An 18,972-nucleotide genomic window follows, 5' to 3' on the forward strand; every position below is an offset into this window, starting at 1 on the left:
AAACAAAGACAGAAACATTAGTTTCTATCAGTATCATGAGTACTACGAACAAATCAGTAAACTTTTGTTTTTAGTTGAGTTTCATGCAAAGTTTTGAACTTCAGGTCATTTTTAAACCCTCCTGCAGTCCCAAGAGTGGGTCCAGTTGACTCTGTGTACATTTTATTTACTGTGCGCGGTCCTGGCAGAGTTGCACTGACCCCGCGTACGCTTTTTATAGTTGGGAACTGGTCACTACCCTGTTGTCTGATGGTGACATCTGCTGCGCTTTGCCTGAGCGTCGCGTTAAGACTGGGAGGGTTAAAGTCAAAACCAAAGCTTTGTAGTCCAAAACTGGAAGATACCAGTGGGCCTTAGAAAATCTGTGCAAGGTTGAAAATCTGTCGCATGTTAAAGCACATAGCAACATGAATTATGCTGAAGTTAAAAATTCAGAATTTGGACTGACAGTCAATCAGCAGAAAATATGACCCATAAATGACATAAGATTCAGAACTTAAAGGCCGTTCCTCTATAAAATCTGCAAGTATCTGTTAATGAACCATTTATTTAAATCAGGTGTATGAAACAGAAAAAGACACATCAAACAGCAGTGTCCCTCAACGGCCTCAAGGGTTGGTGTCCTTCGGTTCTTGGACACTGCTCCAACTATTTTATTGAAGGGACTGAATCCTCCTCTGCCTGTGACCGTTGTTTGCAGCCAAAGCTCCAGGATGCCCTGCTGCCCTCGTTTTAAACTATACACTATAAACCAAAGTCTTCTACAGTCCAATGTTTGTGTATCAGTCCAACAGCTGAAGCTTGTCCCAAACTGGGTCATCAGCAGAGCGACTGTCCCAAACACAGCAACAGATCTACAGCAGAATGGCTAAAAAAAAGAAAAGACTCATTTTGTTTAAGATCAAGTCCAGACTTCAATCTTAAAGAAATGCCGTGGTTGGACCTTCATGGAGCGGTGGAGAAACAAATGTCCACAAACCTTATTAAACAGAAGCAACACAATAAAGCAAACAGGAACCATAATCCCTGAACACCAAGCTAAGAGAAAGTCAGATGGAAACCACTGCTGAGTTTTTAAATAAACAATAACATCGTGAAAAAGGTCATTATTTGTTGTTTATCTGACAACTGTTTACCATCTGCTCAAACTTCTTGCTGTCACTAAAACAGAGAAGCCTGAATCTTTACCTTCAGCCTTGTTGGTTTCGTGTCAAACACATAAACTGATCAGAAAACAGAGCAAAGCAGAGAGATTATCAAGTAAGATCTACAATCATGAGAGGAAACCTCAGATTTTATAGACAAATATTATATCTGGAAACCCTTATGCAGAGCTGAGCATCAATACTTACTAAACAATGTGAAGTTTATAGAAGAAGCAAGTCGATATTTACTATAATTAAAGTACAAAGGAATACACATTAATACTAAATGCACACAATAGTTTGAGGAGCAGATGGAAAATATTTCACTGCAATAAAATCCTTGGACTGCTTGGAAAAACTCATCAGCATCATTAAAACCCAACAGATCGAAGTTGAAACCACAAATTGGATCCTACAGGATTTCAGCTGATGGAGCTTCAGGTCAGCTAAATATCTTGCTGTAACAAACCTCTCGGGCTGCATCTTTATGCTCTCTGTTTGGCTCTGCTGGAGGTCCAACTCTCCATGGAGACCAAGCAGGATGTTTGTTGATGCCAGGCTCTTGTTATCAGATACTACAAAAGATAAAAGTAAGGAATGTTTCAGTCTGTTGGTTGCACCAAACATTGTGTGAGTAAAGATACATATTGATTAACAAATATAATTTTTTAAAACTTGTCAATGTTTGCACCAAACTGTAGAACAAAAGCCCACAAATATGTAACGGTTAATTTACTGTTTGATTAAAGTTACTTTATTTTTATAGTGTAAATTCATAACCTATCATCTCAAGGTATTTTAAAATGAAAAGTAAATTCAATCAGTCCGACTGGTGCTACAATTCAAACAACAAAGTATGTTCAGTTTATTACTTAAGGCATTCATGGACAAGCATGTAGTGACAGTGGAGAGGAGAAACTCCTCTTTAACAGGAGGAAATCTCCAGCAGAAGCAGAACCAGGCTCATTGTGGACGGCCGTTCTCTAGTAGACAGGCTGAAGAAAGTGACGTTGGAAAACTTTGTATGCTAATGAAAAGTAGAAATGGCATGCTCTTTGATAGCTCTTTATCTAGTAGACTAACAGAAGCGAGTCCATCAGAGCCCATGGTTGGATGTTCCAACAATCCCTTCATGTCACGGTGCTGATCGTTCTTTCCCATTCCTCCGTCAAAGTGGACTTTCCCACTCTGTGGACTTTCCCACTCTGTGGACTTTCCCACTCTGTGGACTTTCCCACTCTGTGGACTTTCCCACTCTGTGGACTTTTCCACTCTGTGCCTACATCCAAGTTTGTTGGTGTTTTTTGAGAATTCCCAATCTAAGCCGATAACTCCAAATGCCTTTCAAACCTACACAACAGAAGGAATGTGTTGGGAAGCAGATGCTACTTTGGGGGTTGCTAAGAGTTCATACAGCCATGTCAGGAGCCTGTAGGAGGTCCTGGGGTCTTTGGACCAACTTGGAGGCAGAAATGAGGCCCACATGCAGAAACTCTTTGTGTTTTATGACCAGGAGGCCGCTGGATTGAGGGGTTAGTTGGAACTGAGATCAGTCTAAAGGTTTCCAATGGAGCCAAAGTAGCAGAAGCATCCAGATGCAACCAGCAGAGAGTTGACTGGACCAGAAAACGGTGAAGATTCAAAGAGGAACAGCTTCCCCTGAGACCTGGCCAGAGGTCCTGCTCTTTTCTGGAAGTGCTGCCAGCATGAATAAGAAGTTATGAAGTTTAGTAACCCCGCTGTTGTACCGCATATAACGCTGTGGTGTAGATAAAAAGGAAATGAGCTTTGCCATGAGACAAGCCCATACCATGATCCCACCCAAACCCAGAGGCCGGTACTGCATAATGAGGACGCTGGATGATCACAACATACTTTACTGGAAACCGTGGAGCATGTTCAGTACAGGCATTCTGTGCCGAAAAGCATTATGGGAACTTTAGTCCTGTTGCACTGGTACAATCATAAAAAGTTGCTATCAACAGTAAGATCCAAAAAATACCCTGAAGTTCAGAGTAGCAGGGTGAGGTTTATTTGTGGAAGGCCTGCTCTGTTTGAGCTTTTCAGATTGCATCCATTACTTTCTTTTTCTGGGTCATTAAACTGCAGTAACAGATGAAACCACTCTGAGCTGCAGGGTGCTGTCAAGGTCACGGCGGGAGGTCATCTGTGCGGTTACATCATGCTAACTGTGTCGTATCGGTAATGAGCCCCTGCTGAGATCCCCAGTTTCACCATTTGGAGCACAACGCCGGGCCCAGAGGGCGTCTGTGTGGACATTAGGACACAGGACAATTAGTGCAGACAGCAGTGGGAGAAACCAGGAGAGGATGCTCTGCTGTTGCCATGGTTACCACCAATCAGCTCCAGGTTGCTGCGTTGGGTGTTTATTCTCTGCTGTGCTTAACAGAGGAAGGATGGCAAAACAAGGACAAACTTTATTAATCAGTGATGCAACTCACCATGTAACTTTATATTTATTTTAGTTCTAGCAACATAATCTGAAGATTGGGAGTCTTTTCAGTCACCTTTATGTCTGCCAGTTGAAACAGACACTCACCGATTATGTTTCTATCAAACTGGAAACTGAACTTTCCTAAAGTTCATATTTCATATTAACTCAGCATATTTAAAATCCTCCCTTTCTGTCTTCAGTTTGTGAATTTTTAACCAAAACGAGAAAGAGAAGATTGTCTAATAAAAAGGAGCATGATAAAAATCTTTTATTATAGTAATCTTAGAAGTGTCATCAGAGTTTAGCTGACAATTCAACTTATGACTGTGGAGTTTCTCTTCTTAGCTGAATTTCCTTAATAAATGTTGACAGTATTCTACCAGTGTTGAGAAAAGAAAATTTTGCAGTTGTGGTGTTTCCATTAAATAAGAAACCCAATTAAAATCACAGAAACACATTTGTTCACGCGACAAGTCATTAAAAATCATGTTGCACCATCATCCTTCAACTGCTTCCTGTTGTCGTCTTCTTCGTTGTTTGCACCAGCGGCAACATCCAGTTGTTGATCATGTGACTCGTGTGATAAGGAAAAGGTTTCTATTGCAGTTTTGTGAAATAAACCAATTCTGATACAGCCTCATCAAAGGGGCAAAATTTTTTTTATCAAAAAGCAAGAATTTTTTAAAGAATTTTTTGTGTTTCCATAAATGTCAAATTGTGTAATTATACAGTCAATGAAAATTCAGCTATGTGAGATTGATGGTTGGGGTGTGAAGATAAAATGAAATCTGACATGCATAGTTGCTTTTTGGGAAACTAAGACGATTTACAATGAAATCAGTCGTTCCCATTCATGCACACATTACCATGCTGATAGCTACTGGATAGCAGCCATTGCTGCCCTGAGGCAGTCTGACAGAGGCACCGGCACCATTGACCCTTCTGACCACCTGCGGGTGTGTCGGCGAAGGATTTTATCCAACAAAGACGGGAGCTTGAACGACCTCCGTCCTGCTACAGGACGAACTCCTGCCACCATCAACACCATCGCCCCAAAGATGCACCATAAACAGGAGAAATGAAGCTTAGATCCAGCTGCTCTCAGTGAAAACCAAATCCTTGAAGTTGTTTTTGCTTTGCTCTCTGGCTAATCTCAACACCACAAGAGTGCTGGAGGTCTGTGGTCACTGACTGATGAAAGATGGCCACCTCTCTGCACCAAGTGGCTCAACATCCCACTGACCCCAATCTGTGATCCGACAGGCCTACGCTTTGAGACTAATATAAGTTCAGCATGAGTTCACTCCTATTAAGAGACAGGAAGTCTAAAAAAAACAGACGTTGGACGGCTGTTTGGATGTTTTTCACCAGAACACAGTAAATATTGAGTTTCTTAGTGTTGAGTTAACAGAACCTGTAACTGGAGGTTTTTCCATTTCAACTGGTCCTGTGTGGCAACAAAAACCAGACACAGTAGTTGTGTGATCTGAACTGTTCATATTTCTTTGGGAACTTTCTTATGATTCAGCTAAGATTCATCCAGATCTGAGCAATAATCTGAATGATGCATTAAGGGCCTGGAAAGAACGGAGACTCTGTTCTACGTTTTTATGCACAGAGCATCTTTCCTGAAACATCCTCATGTCAGCAGTTTAAGGGTGACCAATATGTCTGTTGCAGTAATCAGTACATCAATTCATGGCATGATAAATTAAAACAACCTCAATAATTTCTATTTGCATAATTTATAATCTTTCTCTTTTTTCTCTCTGCTAAAAACCAGATGATGAAAGTCTTCAGTCTGGTGCTTTGGTCTCAACTAAACCTTTTTTTAAAGGACAGATTTGTTTATAGAAACTTCATAATTTGTTTGATTTGCTGTTTCTGTTGTTTTGTTTATAGATTTGGTGGTAAATGTTGATTAGAAATGAATATTGATCTTTGATAATGTATTCTTGCATTATAAAGCCATTATTACCATTATATTCCTTGAACATTATCGTTTATCACGTCACTTGTGGGACAAATTAGTTGCAGTGCCAGGCCTCGGGACCAACATGTCGTACACAGTGTCACCTTCAAAACGTCAGTGTTGGAGCTCTATGAAGACTGCACTGTTTACACAGACTTTACTGAACAAAGAAAGTTTTTTTACCAGGTCGAAAAGGAAATTAAAAATCTGTGCTCTGGCTCTGAGGGGATCTCAGGGTTGAATCTAGACGAATCTCCAATAAACTATCAAGTCAGTCTCTCTTCATGCAGATACACAGCACACCGTTTCTGATCTTTGGTTTTTACCTCACCATAAACTGTAAACCATTCGTAGTTTGGCTGTTTTGGTTACCCTCAGTGTAAATCTTTGGACCGAGTCCAGAACCACCTCTGAGCACGTTTACTCTGCTACCTGACAGCTTCATGCAAGACTTCTCTTTATTTACCACAATATGTGATGTTGATTAATTTGGTGAACTATATAAAAATTATAAACAATAAATTTCTGTACAACAACTTTCTGAGAAGAATCTGCAAAAACAAACAAAAAAATAAATCATTATGGTTGATCTGAAGATGTTAGGAAGCAGCCAGATGAAACTCACATTTATCCAGGAAGAAATTCTTTATTCTCATATTTTTCTCCACTGTTGCAGCATTTTGAGAGACATTGGATTTAATTTAAACGTTATAGATGCAGCTTTTATAAAAACCACCTTCCAGCTGGTTTTACATTGTACTAAAATGATCAGATTTTCTTCTGGGAATCTTTCTAAAAAACTTTCCTCTGTCTTTTTTTGCTTAAGACCTGTTAGAGAAAAGAAACAGTTTTAAGAAATCTGTTTAAAGATGTTTTATAAATCCTCTGGAGTTGGAATATATATGGAAACAATAAAATCTTGGATTTGATATGAATGTGAACATCAGGCACTAAAACATTACTTTTACTCTTATGTATTATGCTTTTTTAAAATATTCAGAATTCATAATTAGACTTTTACAAACGTTTCTGATTTTTGACATCTTCAGGCCGTACATCAGCGGGTTAAAAAGAGGCTGGGCAGTCAGGAAGTAAAGCGACAGAAAAATCCGCAGAACATTTGGCAGAAAACTCATATCAAATCTGCTCTGGGAAATCTCAAAGCTTCCACCGCAGGAGAAGTTCAAGATGGAGGCCAGGTGAGGTGTGCAGGTGTTCAGAGCCTTCTGACGGGTCTGTTTGGACCCAGAGAAACACACAGACAGGATCTTGATGTAGCTGTAGAGGATCAGGAGCAACGAGATGAAGATGGTGCTGAACGTAGCAATGAGTCCATAAATGTTGGTTAATGCCGCGTCTGAACAGGCCAGTTTGACCAGAGAGTGCATGTCACAGTAGACTTTGTTAATCTGGTTCCTACACAGATTCACTGGCACCAGAGACATCATGAAGGACATCGCCACAAACGGATACAGCCAGCTCACTGCGATGAGCGCTGCGATCTTCGTTGGTGTCATCCTGGCGTTGTACTGCAGAGGGTAGCAGATAGCGAGGTACCGGTCATACGACATGACCGCTAGGCTTAGAAATTCAACAGCCCCGTACGAATGGACGATAAAAACCTGAAGCAAGCAGAACGGAGCAGCAACTGAGTGGAGATGAGAGAGGATCTGGACCAGCAGGAAGGGAAACAAGCCTGAGCTGCCGTACAGTTCGTTCACAAACAGGCTGCAGAGGAACATGTACATGGGTTCATGTAGGCTCCGGTTCACACAGATCACCACGATCAGCAGGACGTTGGAAACAATGATTAAAATGTACAAAAACAAGACAACAGTGAAATATAAATACGCCAGAACCCCAGAGTCAATATAAGCAGTCAGGAAAAAGAATAAAACCTGTGAAGAGTTTGTCATCATGACATTTCAGTTAGAGCATAAAAACCTTCCTTTAGTTAAACAATTTCACCAACAAAACTGAATTTAACCACAAACTCCATCCTACATGTTGGACACAGCGTAATAAAGCTGACGACAATCTGTGAGGGTTTTCAATCGAGTCATAATCAGCCTGAAGGTTTGAGTCAACTGGAGATTGGAACCAACATGTCAGACATCATCTCAGGACACTGGAGATTCACCCAAACACAGGAGATACGTCCTGCCACAGGCAACATGGCAACATCATCAGAGCCCCTCCCTCCAAAACGGAGCGGCGCCTCCTCCGTGGTCCTCATGATGTTTGTAAGACACACACCTGTGCAGTGGGACTTCATTAACTGAAGTTTGTTGAAGATCAGGAAGTTTTGGAACTGCAGAAAATACAACAAAACTAAGTTATATCAGTATTATACAGCATCATGCTTCTGCTGAAATGAACTCCAGGTGTATTGGAAGTTGTCAGCCATTCCAGTGTTATAGGAAAGTACTGCTGTTTCTTCACACTCAGTGTCATACGTTAACATGGTCTACAGTGTGATGGCAGGAGTGGGTAGGTCTGTGGATTCTTACAGCAACATCAACTGAGACCAGGACAGCATTAAAAAATTAATTTAGGCTATAACTATGCTAAAATCCCCCACTATCGTTGCTTTACCAGGATTTAATTAAAACTCAGAGAGTAAATCTGAGACCTGATCTAAAAATATTAGAGTAAGGCCTAGTGGGTTTAGGTCAGAGGTCACCGACCTCCTAGAGACTGGGAGCTGCTTCCCGGGTCCAGAGCAACATGAAGGGCTGCTGGTTTGATTCAGACATAAATATTGTTGTCTCAGCCTTTATAACAATAATACATATATGTATATATGATCATATTAATGTTAGGGATTACTGACAATAGTTATCAGTAATAATTTATCATGGTAGATATGGTTCATTACCATCATGAGATCAGAAGTTCTTAGTTCAGAGTTGTGAGTTTGATTCCCTGTTGGAGATTTTCTGTCTGATTCTAAATTGTCCAAAGTGACTGAGAGTCTGGATTGTTGCAGCTGCAGCTGAACATCTGGAGGCACTGAGAGATTTTCCTTTAAATAAAAACAGAAACGAAAAATTATTGTATTTTTTTAACATCTTGTATGTAGCGCATATTAGAGTAAGGCCCCCAGTGTGAGTCTCTGGGGGTCAAAGGGCAGCTGAAGCCTAAATGTTATCGGTCATTTAAAAATTGATGAGTGGAGTTTGAATCTCTTGTTGTTCTAAGATCCCACCTGAGTTTTTACAGTGCGCGGTTCTGGCGGGTCGCCGGTTTATTAGCTCTTTTTGTAGTTTTGCGAACTTAAAAGCTGACGGGTCACCAGTTGGTTGAAACCAGCAGATGTCGAAAAAAATAAAAAAGTCCGACAGTTCAGAAAGTACAAAACTATCACTGACCTGCAGGAGCTCAACCAGCTCTCCAACGCTCATCATGTGAGCATCGCACAAAAGCAGCAGGCGCCGCCGCCCTCCGATAAAACCCTGCAGGCGCCGCCGCCCTCCGATAAAACCCTGCAGGCGCCGCCGCCCTCCGATAAAACCCTGCAGGCGCCGCCGCCCTCCGATAAAACCCTGCAGGCGCCGCCGCCCTCCGATAAAACCCTGCAGGCGCCGCCGCCCTCCGATAAAACCCTGCAGGCGCCGCCGCCCTCCGATAAAACCCTGCAGGCGCCGCCGCCCTCCGATAAAACCCTGCAGGCGCCGCCGCCCTCCGATAAAACCCTGCAGGCGTCTGACCAGTTCTGAACTTTAACTATAGAAAAGAGTTTTATGCATAAAGCAATTTATTTTAAAAATTTTTTATAATTTACTTTAAAAAAAAATCTAAATATAAACAAATGTTTTTAATTCAATGTAAAAACATTAAATTAAATCATTTCTTTGGCAGTGCTCCCTAATGACAGCGGCTATTTTTAGAACTTGCTCCATCGGGCCACTGACAAAGTCCCATCGGGCGACCGGGGGCCCGCGGGCCCCGTGTTGGTGACCCCTGGTCTAGTGTTTTACAGTTTGGAGGAGAAAAACTAAGGTATGATATTCAAAAGACCTGTAGCTAATACTAGGGCTGAGATTAAAGAATAAATCTGAAGGAAAAATATTTTTTCCTCATTTCTGCAACCTGTACGTCGAGGAACATAAAAGTTTATATAATTAAAAGGAATTGACTCATTTATACTAATATTATCCATTGCTGCATCCAAAACAAATCAATCTAATGCGCTCAAATTAACACACAACTCAGTAGTCAGATAAAGTTGTTCTTACTGATTATTTTATGTTAGTTATCACTTAAAGCTCAACTAAAAGTTGAGTTCTAATTTTGTGAATTCATCAGTATTAAATTTAGATTTAATGCTCTAATCCACCACTGTCCATGTTAACACTGTAACAGACTTTCAAACAGGTCTTGTCAATGAATAAATCATTGACATATTTGGTAAATTATGTCTATATTATAAATAATAAATCCCCCAATCAGTTCTGTAAAACAGAAAAACACTAGTGGTTGAAATATAAAATTTAAAGAGCATCAAGGTAACAGTCATGTTTCTCCAGGAAGATCTTACTTTATTTTCATTTCTCCACTTTAATGCAACATGTGATAGACATTAAAATTTATTTACAAATTTTAAATTCTCAGAAATGTGAAGTGAAGTTTTTCTGAAGTCTGAAAACCTTGAGTCACCTGAGGCGTCAAAATAAACATGTTCATCTGGATACATCCAAAAATACCTTCTTCACTGTATTTGTGTTGGTAAAACACTTTTCTGAAATAAATTAGGTTAAGGATGAGTTTCTGAAAATTTTATTTTCATCCTCTCGAACAGAAAGCTGCTTAAAAATAAATCAGTGTCTGATTAGACCTAATTTGTTTTAAGATTCAATTTCAGACACTAAAAACATTCCTATTATTTCTAGATTATTTAATTTTTGAAGATTTTTAATTCTATGCAATCATGTCAGAGTTTTACAGTCATAATTAGACTTTTACAAACGTTTCTGATTTTTGACATCTTCAGGCCGTACATCAGCGGGTTAAAAAGAGGCTGGGCAGTCAGGAAGTAAAGCGACAGAAAAATCCGCAGAACATTTGGCAGAAAACTCATATCAAATCTGCTCTGGGAAACCTCGAAACCCCCACCACAGGAGAAGTTCAAGATGGAGGCCAGGTGAGGTGTGCAGGTGTTCAGAGCCTTCTGACGGGTCTGTTTGGACCCAGAGAAACACACAGACAGGATCTTGATGTAGCTGTAGAGGATTGGAAGCAGAGAGATGAAGATGGTGCCGAACGTAGCAATGAGTCCATAAATGTTGGACATGACGGTGTCTGAACAGGCCAGTTTGACCAGAGAGTGCATGTCACAGTAGACTTTGTTAATCTGGTTCCTACACAGATTCACTGGTATCAGAGTCATAGAGAAGGAAACCACCACAAACGGATACAGCCAGCTCACTGCGATCAGCACAGTTATCTTTTTAGGTGTCATCCTGGCGTTGTACTGCAGAGGGTAGCAGATAGCGAGGTACCGGTCATACGACATGACTGCTAGGTTTAGAAATTCAATTGCTCCGTATGTATGGACAATAAAAACCTGAAGCAAGCAGAACGGAGCAGCAACTGAGTGGAGATGAGAGAGGATCTGGACCAGCAGGAAGGGAAACAAGCCTGAGCTGCCGTACAGTTCGTTCACAAACAGGCTGCAGAGGAACATGTACATGGGTTCATGTAGGCTCCGGTTCACACAGATCACCGCGATCAGCAGGACGTTGGAAACAATGATTAAAATGTACAAAAACAAGACAACAGTGAAATACAAATACGTCAGAACCCCAGAGTCAATATAAGCAGTCAGGAAAAAGAATAAAACCTGTGAAGAGTTTGTCATTATAAGGTTTCACATTCCCAATAGTTTTATTATAATGTTAAAAGTTTCCTTTAGTGAAAGAAACTGAATTTAATTGCAGCCTCCATCCTACATGTTGGACACTGTAATAATACTGACAACCATCTGTGAGGATTTTCAATCATTCAGTCCTGGTCAGGATGAAGGTTTGAGTCAATGGTATCTGGAAAAAGGAGCCAACATCTACAGCATCGTCTCCAGTTGAAGTTCTTTGGACAATGGAGATTCATTAACACAGAGAGACCAACACCTTCCTTCCCACAGTCCTCTTGGTAACACCGGTGACTACTCCCCTTCCTCCAAAATGGAGATGTCTGTGGTGTTTTATTTTGTTTTTAAGACACCCTCTGGTGCAGTGGGACATCATTAACAGAAGTTTGTTGAAGTTCAGAAAGTCTCTGAGAGAAAGAATTATAAGATCTGTTCTTGTCGAGTGCTTTATGAAGTCCAGAAGACTTTTACTTTACACTAAGTCATTCACTCATTTCTGCACACATTCACATTCTGATGGTGATGAGATACAATATTGTTCTGGGACAGCCTGACAGAAGAGAGGCTGATATGCACCGACGCTACCAGGAGGCAAGATTGATGAACCACCAGCAGGCAAGATTGATGAAGTGCATTGCTCTATGACAGAATGTCTGAGACAGACCGACCAGGGATTCAAACCAGTAACCCACCAATTACGAGGCAAACTCCGACTAAAGTGGTGTGTTCTCCTGATCTGAGTTATTGAAGATTTGAGTAAAAATGGGGGCCATTTGGTAAGTCCAGGTTTCCAGTCATGAGGAGGAGACATTGTCAGGTTTTCAGAGGATTCCTGGTCTTCTGATGCAGAAGGAACCTTTTACTTTTATGAAGACAAGAGGTCTGAGGAGAAGAGAGTGGTCAGTGCAGAAGATACAGCTTCTGCCCTGTGAAATGTGGAAGTCTGGTTTACACTTCTGAAAAGAACAGATCCGAAAAGGGTTATTGGCTGGTGAGAAACTGGTACCGCTGTGAGTTGTTCAAAAGGAGTTCTTCTGAGACTACTTATGCACAATGCTCTTAAGGCATGATGGTGCCAGTGGCGTTGGCACCTGGATAGTTATGCTTGAATTTGTTGCTTGAATGGCAGAGCCCAGAGAGGTTAGACTGACTGTAAGTACTAGAGTTGTGATTGAGATTCAGAGCACAGAGGCGGATGTCCTTGTTGAGTCTAAACAGGCAGCCATGTGCAGGACGTTGTTAACGCCACCCATTGCACGTTCTTTTGATCTTCTACCAGCTTCAGAAGCCCCATGAAGTCATTGGGCCCTTTTATCAAAAGGTCTTATGTAACCATTAAATCCCTCTAAGGGAATCTGGCATCAGTCAGTGTTAACTTTCAAGTTTTGATGAATCCTCACGGTTCTTCATAACCTTCCAGGTCCAAATACCCTGGTGCACATGACCATGTTGGTCAGTCATGTTGGAACATCCATCCATCGTTCATGCCCACTTATCCTTACAGGGTCCTGGGAGACCTGAGGCCTATGAACACCAGGTATTTGTGAAAGGCTTGACACCTTTCACAAATATCCATATATATATCCAAATATCTAAGGCCACCATATCCAGGTCGCCTTAGATATGGTGGCCTGAAAAGGTCACCATATCTAAGGCCAATTTAGAGAGGCCTTAGGACACAGATTTGGGGCTCAGTCTATTCCCACAGATCTATTCAAATGTGTTCATAACTTTCTTTAACAAAGTATAAAGGTGGATATCCTGCACTGTTGCTAGCAGGCTAATGAACCTCTAACTGCTTTGACTTGAACATACAGCAAGGAATGTAGTGTAATATAACATAACATGTATTTATTCCCTGTAAGAATATATAGGGGAAAACATATTTAGAATGAGTGTAAATAACACCATATCTTTCATTCATTCTTGCTTATAATTTCTTCAACTTTTATTCACTGAGGAAGCTTGAACACCATAAATCATCTGTCAGAACTAAAACGTAACGCCCCACCTCTTGACTAAAAGTTTCATTGTAATTTTGTGAATTCAGCAGTAAATATCTTATCTATCCACTTTGTGCACAAGGTGCCAAAAATTGTAGGTTTGATGATCAGAGCAAGGAAGAAGTCATCTTTATCTTCTGCCTCTCTTCATTTACCAGATATTCTGATATCACGTCCATTGATTGATTTGGTAAACAGTGAAAATTATTGTTTTAGCATTTAATCTCTTTTCATGATCATAATGTTTGAAATACAGAACTTAAAGAACAGTCAGATGATCGTTGTTTTTCCAAGAAGATTTTTATTGACATTTATTTCTCCACTGTTACACTTTTTGATAGATATTAAAACCGACTTAAAAACTGAACATTCTATAGTCTTTTTGTATATAAAATACATATTTTTGAATCTATTATATTTATTCTTTGCTTAAAAATAAATAACTATTTCATTACTGATTTGCTTTAAAGTTCAAAATCTGCCAATAAAAACCTTAGTATTGTTTCTATAATATGTCAGTTTGTATTGGTTGTTGAATACAATAAAAACCATGTCAGTAGTCTGTAGTCATAATTAGACTTTTACAAACGTTTCTGATTTTTGACATCTTCAGGCCGTACATCAGCGGGTTAAAAAGAGGCTGGGCAGTCAGGAAGTAAAGCGACAGAAAAATCCGCAGAACATTTGGCAGAAAACTCATATCAAATCTGCTCTGGGAAATCTCAAAGCTTCCACCGCAGGAGAAGTTCAAGATGGAGGCCAGGTGAGGTGTGCAGGTGTTCACAGCCTTCTGACGGGTCTGTTTGGACCCAGAGAAACACACAGACAGGATCTTGATGTAGCTGTAGAGGATCAGGAGCAACGAGATGAAGATGGTGCTGAACGTAGCAATGAGTCCATAAATGTTGGTTAATGCCGCGTCTGAACAGGCCAGTTTGACCAGAGAGTGCATGTCACAGTAGACTTTGTTAATCTGGTTCCTACACAGATTCACTGGTATCAGAGTCATAGAGAAAGACATCACAACAAACGGATACAGCCAGCTCACTGCGATGAGCGCTGCGATCTTCGTTGGTGTCATCCTGGCGTTGTACTGCAGAGGGTAGCAGATAGCGAGGTACCGGTCATACGACATGACCGCTAGGCTTAGAAATTCAACAGCCCCGTACGAATGGACGATAAAAACCTGAAGCAAGCAGAACGGAGCAGCAACTGAGTGGAGATGAGAGAGGATCTGGACCAGCAGGAAGGGAAACAAGCCTGAGCTGCCGTACAGTTGGTTCACAAACAGGCTGCAGAGGAACATGTACATGGGTTCATGTAGGCTCCGGTTCACACAGATCACCGCGATCAGCAGGACGTTGGAAACAATGATTAAAATGTACAAAAACAAGACAACAGTGAAATACAAATACGCCAGAACCCCAGAGTCAATATAAGCAGTCAGGAGAAAGAATAAAACCTGTGAAGAGTTTGTCATCATGACATTTCAGTTAGAGAATGAAAATCTTCCTTTAGTTAAACAATTTCACCAACAAAACTGAATTTAACCACAAACTCCATCCTACATGTTGGACACAGCGTAATAAAGCTGACGACAATCTGTGAGGGTTTTCAATCGAGTCATAATCAGCCTGAAGGTTTGAGTCAGTGGTATCTGGAAAAAAGAGCCAACATCTGCAGCATGAAGCTCTCTGAACGCTGGAGGTTCATTAAAACGGTTTCCTTCTCCCACTCGGTGTGGAAACGTCAGCGGCTTCCTCCTCCCGACGACTGAGCAGATTCTCATCTCCACCGTCTTTTATTATGTCTGACAGACGCCCACAGCTGCAGTGGGGCATTACTGGCGGAAGTTTAGGAATATATATTTATAAAATATAATGAAGCTCAACAACAGCAGTAATAATGATGAATGTAATAATAAAACACAATAACACAATTTAATCTCTTGGGTAAAGGGGTTTGGTGCTTATCTCCAAAGACAAGAGTGGAGGTAATAATAATAGTGATACAGATTCAGGCACAGCAGCAGATCTTTAATGTATTGTGGTGATAAACCATTCAGTGATTTATAAACTAACAACAGTATTTTAAAGTCTATTCTTTGAGCTACAGGGAGCCAGTGGAGAGACTTTAAAACTGGTGTTATGTGCTCTATCTTCCTGGTTTTAGTGAGAACTCCAGCAGCAGTATTCCGGATCATTGATTTATTGGACAGACCTGTGAAGACGATGTTACAATAATCAATACGACTGAAGATAAACGCATGGATGAGTTTCTCTAGATCTGGCTGAGACAATTTCTGCCTTCTAAGGTATTAAATGACAATTGATGAAGGATTTAGTCATTTTCTCTCCGACGTGTTATTACCAAAAATAATTCACTGTTTATTAAAATACATAAACGATCAAAAATGAATAGTAAAATTAAGATGTAAACAATCAGAAACAGAAACAGAAACAATAGATCGTTATAATTTTATCCTGTATGTATATTTATGAAACTTTGTGGATCCCCACCAATAAATAACTTTTGAAAATAGTTATCCCTGGGGCGTGCTCCGGTGGCGTAGAGAGTAGCGCGCCCCATGCTTGGAGGCCTTCAGTCCTCGACGCGGCCGTCGCGGGTTCGACTCCCGGACCCGACGACATTTGCCGCATGTCTTCCCCCCTCTTCTTCCCCCTTTCCTGCCAGCCTACTGCCATATAAGGGACACTAGAGCCACAAAAAGACCTCCTGGATGGCCGGCATCCTTCATGTTTTAATTCTGTCCTTGGTTTATCATTCCTGCATCAAATGACGTCTCGTTAAAGGCCTAAGGAGAACACTGACCTGCTGAGGAGGTGGTTACTGTCAGGGTTTAAATCTCTGTTTGGTGTGTTCCTCCCATGCCTGTGACTTTTCTCTAGATTTTATTTGTTTCTGCTGCTGTCAACCTCAGTCTGTCTGCAGCACAAAAATGAGATTTTAAACCTGGAAAATGAGGAATAAATCTCCGTTGTGAAGATTCCTATTGATGTTCATTCTTTGTTTTCAGTACGATTCTCTGAAACACTTTTACCTCCGTCATTCGGGTCTTTTTGTCTTTATAAAAGCGCAGAGGTAATGAACGTTTCCCAGGTCTCATATTTCACTCTGAGCGCCTACTTTGACATCGGTCTGTTTAAGTACGTGGTTTTCCTGGTTATCATGTGTGTTTATATGTTCATTATTGTTTCCAACGTCCTGCTGATCGCGGTGATCTGTGTGAACCGGAGACTACATGAACCCATGTTCCTGTTCCTCTGCAGCCTGTTTGTGAACGAACTGTTTGGTAGTTTGGGTTTGTTTCCCTTCCTGCTGGTCCAGATCCTCTCTGACGTTCACATCGTTTCTGTTCCTCTCTGCTTCCTGCAGATCTTCTGTCTCTACATGTACGTAAACGTAGAGTTTTATAACCTAGCCGTCATGTCTTATGACCGATATCTGGCCATCTGCCACCCTCTGCACTACAGCACACAGATGTCCTTCAGCGTGGTCGTTAAGCTGGTGGCGCTGTCATGGTGTCTCCCATTTGTTGTCATTGTGGGCATGATTTCGCTGAATGTCTTCTCTGCGCTGTGTGTGAACGTCATCGACAGAGTTTTCTGCAACAATTATTACGTTGCGTTGTTGTCCTGCAGCGGAGCGATGGCCAGTAACGTCTACGGACTGGTCTACACCTTCTCTGTGCTGTTCGGCCTCGCCGCGCTCATCCTCTACACCTACGTAAAGATCCTGCAGGTGTGTTTGTCTGGATCCAAAGAGACGCGTCAGAAAGCCGTCAGCACCTGCACGCCTCACCTGGCCTCACTCATTAACTTCTCTTTCGGCTCGTTCTTGGCGGTGCTGCAGAGCAGGTTTGACATGAGCAGAGTTCCCAACATGATTCGTATTATTTTATCGTTATATTTTGTCACCTGCCAGCCTCTTCTGAACCCGCTGCTGTACGGACTCAAACTGAAGAAGATGCAGATCACCTGCAGAACCCTTTTCTTTGGTCAGAAGTTATCTGCTCTTTTTAGTGTTTGTTCTTAATGTTGAGCTGAATATCTCAGTTTAACTGTAATCAGATAAACGTCAATATTCATAAAATGATTTTCCTTGTCAATGTTTTTGAAATAAAACAAAATCCTGATTTCAAAAATAAAATCCATCTGCTTGTGTAAAGAATAGCAGATAAAAATATCAGGTTGTTGCTGATCAGATACATTGATTAACTGATGATCAGCAAATAACAGGAGTTATTTTCTGAAAACTCATCAGCAATAACTGACCAATCTGGGAGGGGTTAAAAGGTCATTTCCAAACTATCTGAGCCAGATTAATTATAATCGACCAGTCTTCTGTTTATTTTAACATCTGTCCATTTAAACACTCAACAGTTAAATCAGTTCCTTCAGGTCTGAGATTTCAGCAGCACAAGTTAAATTTCCTGTTCTCATGTTTCAGCAGTGAGGCAGTTCAACGTGTTTTAAAGGTACAATCACAATAATTATGAAATAAACATTGTATGTTGTGAAATAATTATCAAGAAAAACTATCATTATATTAATATTCTGTTTACTACAAAAGAAACTAAACTGGTGAGGTTTTAACCTCCATCTAGAGCAGACCTGGGCATTATACGGCCCCCGGGCCGCATACGGCCCTTTGATTGACTCTGACCGGCCCGTTATACCTGATGCATGGACTGAAGCTGCATCGCTTTTATTTTGAAGTTTTTTTTTATTTACGTACATGATGACGCAAAACGTATATTGAGGCATGGGCGTGATTTGATCGTTGTCACTAGCAAGTCACAAGACGACTTTAGCCCTCAGAAATGTCTGCTCATGCTAAAAAAAGAAAGGTAGATGCCGAATGCAGGGTTTTCAACAAAAATTGGACTGTTAAGTATTTATTTACTGAAGTGAGAGGTAAAGCCGTGTGTTTAGTTTGCGGGGAGCAGATCGCCGTGTTTAAGGACTACAATTTGAGTCGGCATTACGAGACGAAACACGGGGAGAAATACAAGAACGTGACTGATGCTGAAAGGGCGCGGACGTCGGAAGCTTTGCTAGCTAAACTACAAAAGCAGCAAGGCTTTTTTACCAAGCTTCACACATCCAGTGAGGCAGCAACCAAGACCAGCTTTGTGATAGCTCACAAAATTGCTAAAACCAGTAAGCCATTCTCGGAGGGAGAGTTTATCAAAGAGTGCTTGGTGGACTCTGCAGCTTTAATATGCCCTGAAAAAAAAGAAGAATTTGAGAAAGTCCCGCTCTCCAGGCGAACCGCGACGAGAAGGGTCGAGGACATATCGTGCAATCTGGAGCTTCAGCTGCAACGTGAAGTGGCAAATTTTGACTTTTTCTCCTTGGCTTTGGATGAAAGCTGTGATGTCCGTGACACAGCCCAGTTACTTGTATTTGTCCGCGGGATAACGCCGAACTTCAAGATTACAGAGGAGCTGGCAGCAATGGTTGTCCAAATCTTACAGGGAAAAATGTGGGACTTTTAAAACGTAT

At 41.1% G+C, this 18,972-nt stretch overlaps 5 protein-coding genes across 6 annotated transcripts in view; 2 read left to right on the top strand and 3 right to left on the bottom strand.

Moving 5' to 3' along the window:
• LOC122832779 (olfactory receptor 52K1-like) overlaps positions 1-18,972 on the top strand; it is a 47,768-nt gene that overhangs the window by 15,342 nt on the left and 13,454 nt on the right. The window lies entirely within an intron of this gene.
• On the bottom strand, positions 6,550-7,762 carry LOC122832781 (olfactory receptor 11A1-like). The gene has a single exon (XM_044119874.1). It carries the CDS (start codon positions 7,489-7,491, stop codon positions 6,550-6,552), a length of 942 nt encoding a protein of 313 aa, XP_043975809.1. The 5' UTR covers positions 7,492-7,762.
• Positions 10,506-11,432, bottom strand: LOC122832786 (olfactory receptor 142-like). The gene has a single exon (XM_044119880.1). The coding sequence runs from the start codon at positions 11,430-11,432 to the stop codon at positions 10,506-10,508; it is 927 nt and encodes a 308-aa protein (XP_043975815.1).
• LOC122832785 (olfactory receptor 11A1-like) lies at positions 13,998-14,927 on the bottom strand. Its single transcript, XM_044119879.1, has one exon. It carries the CDS (start codon positions 14,925-14,927, stop codon positions 13,998-14,000), a length of 930 nt encoding a protein of 309 aa, XP_043975814.1.
• LOC122833023 (olfactory receptor 10R2-like) lies at positions 16,550-17,500 on the top strand. Its single transcript, XM_044120317.1, has one exon. It carries the CDS (start codon positions 16,550-16,552, stop codon positions 17,498-17,500), a length of 951 nt encoding a protein of 316 aa, XP_043976252.1.

The sequence above is a fragment of the Gambusia affinis genome, linkage group LG06 (genome assembly GCF_019740435.1).
Source record: "Gambusia affinis linkage group LG06, SWU_Gaff_1.0, whole genome shotgun sequence".
Taxonomy (NCBI): Eukaryota; Metazoa; Chordata; class Actinopteri; order Cyprinodontiformes; family Poeciliidae; genus Gambusia; species Gambusia affinis.

Coding starts and splice junctions, on each gene's coding strand:
- LOC122832786 (XM_044119880.1), bottom strand. CDS start 11,432: ATGACAAACTCTTCACAGGTTTTATTCTTTTTCCTGACTGCTTATATT.
- LOC122833023 (XM_044120317.1), top strand. CDS start 16,550: ATGAACGTTTCCCAGGTCTCATATTTCACTCTGAGCGCCTACTTTGAC.
- LOC122832785 (XM_044119879.1), bottom strand. CDS start 14,927: ATGATGACAAACTCTTCACAGGTTTTATTCTTTCTCCTGACTGCTTAT.
- LOC122832781 (XM_044119874.1), bottom strand. CDS start 7,491: ATGATGACAAACTCTTCACAGGTTTTATTCTTTTTCCTGACTGCTTAT.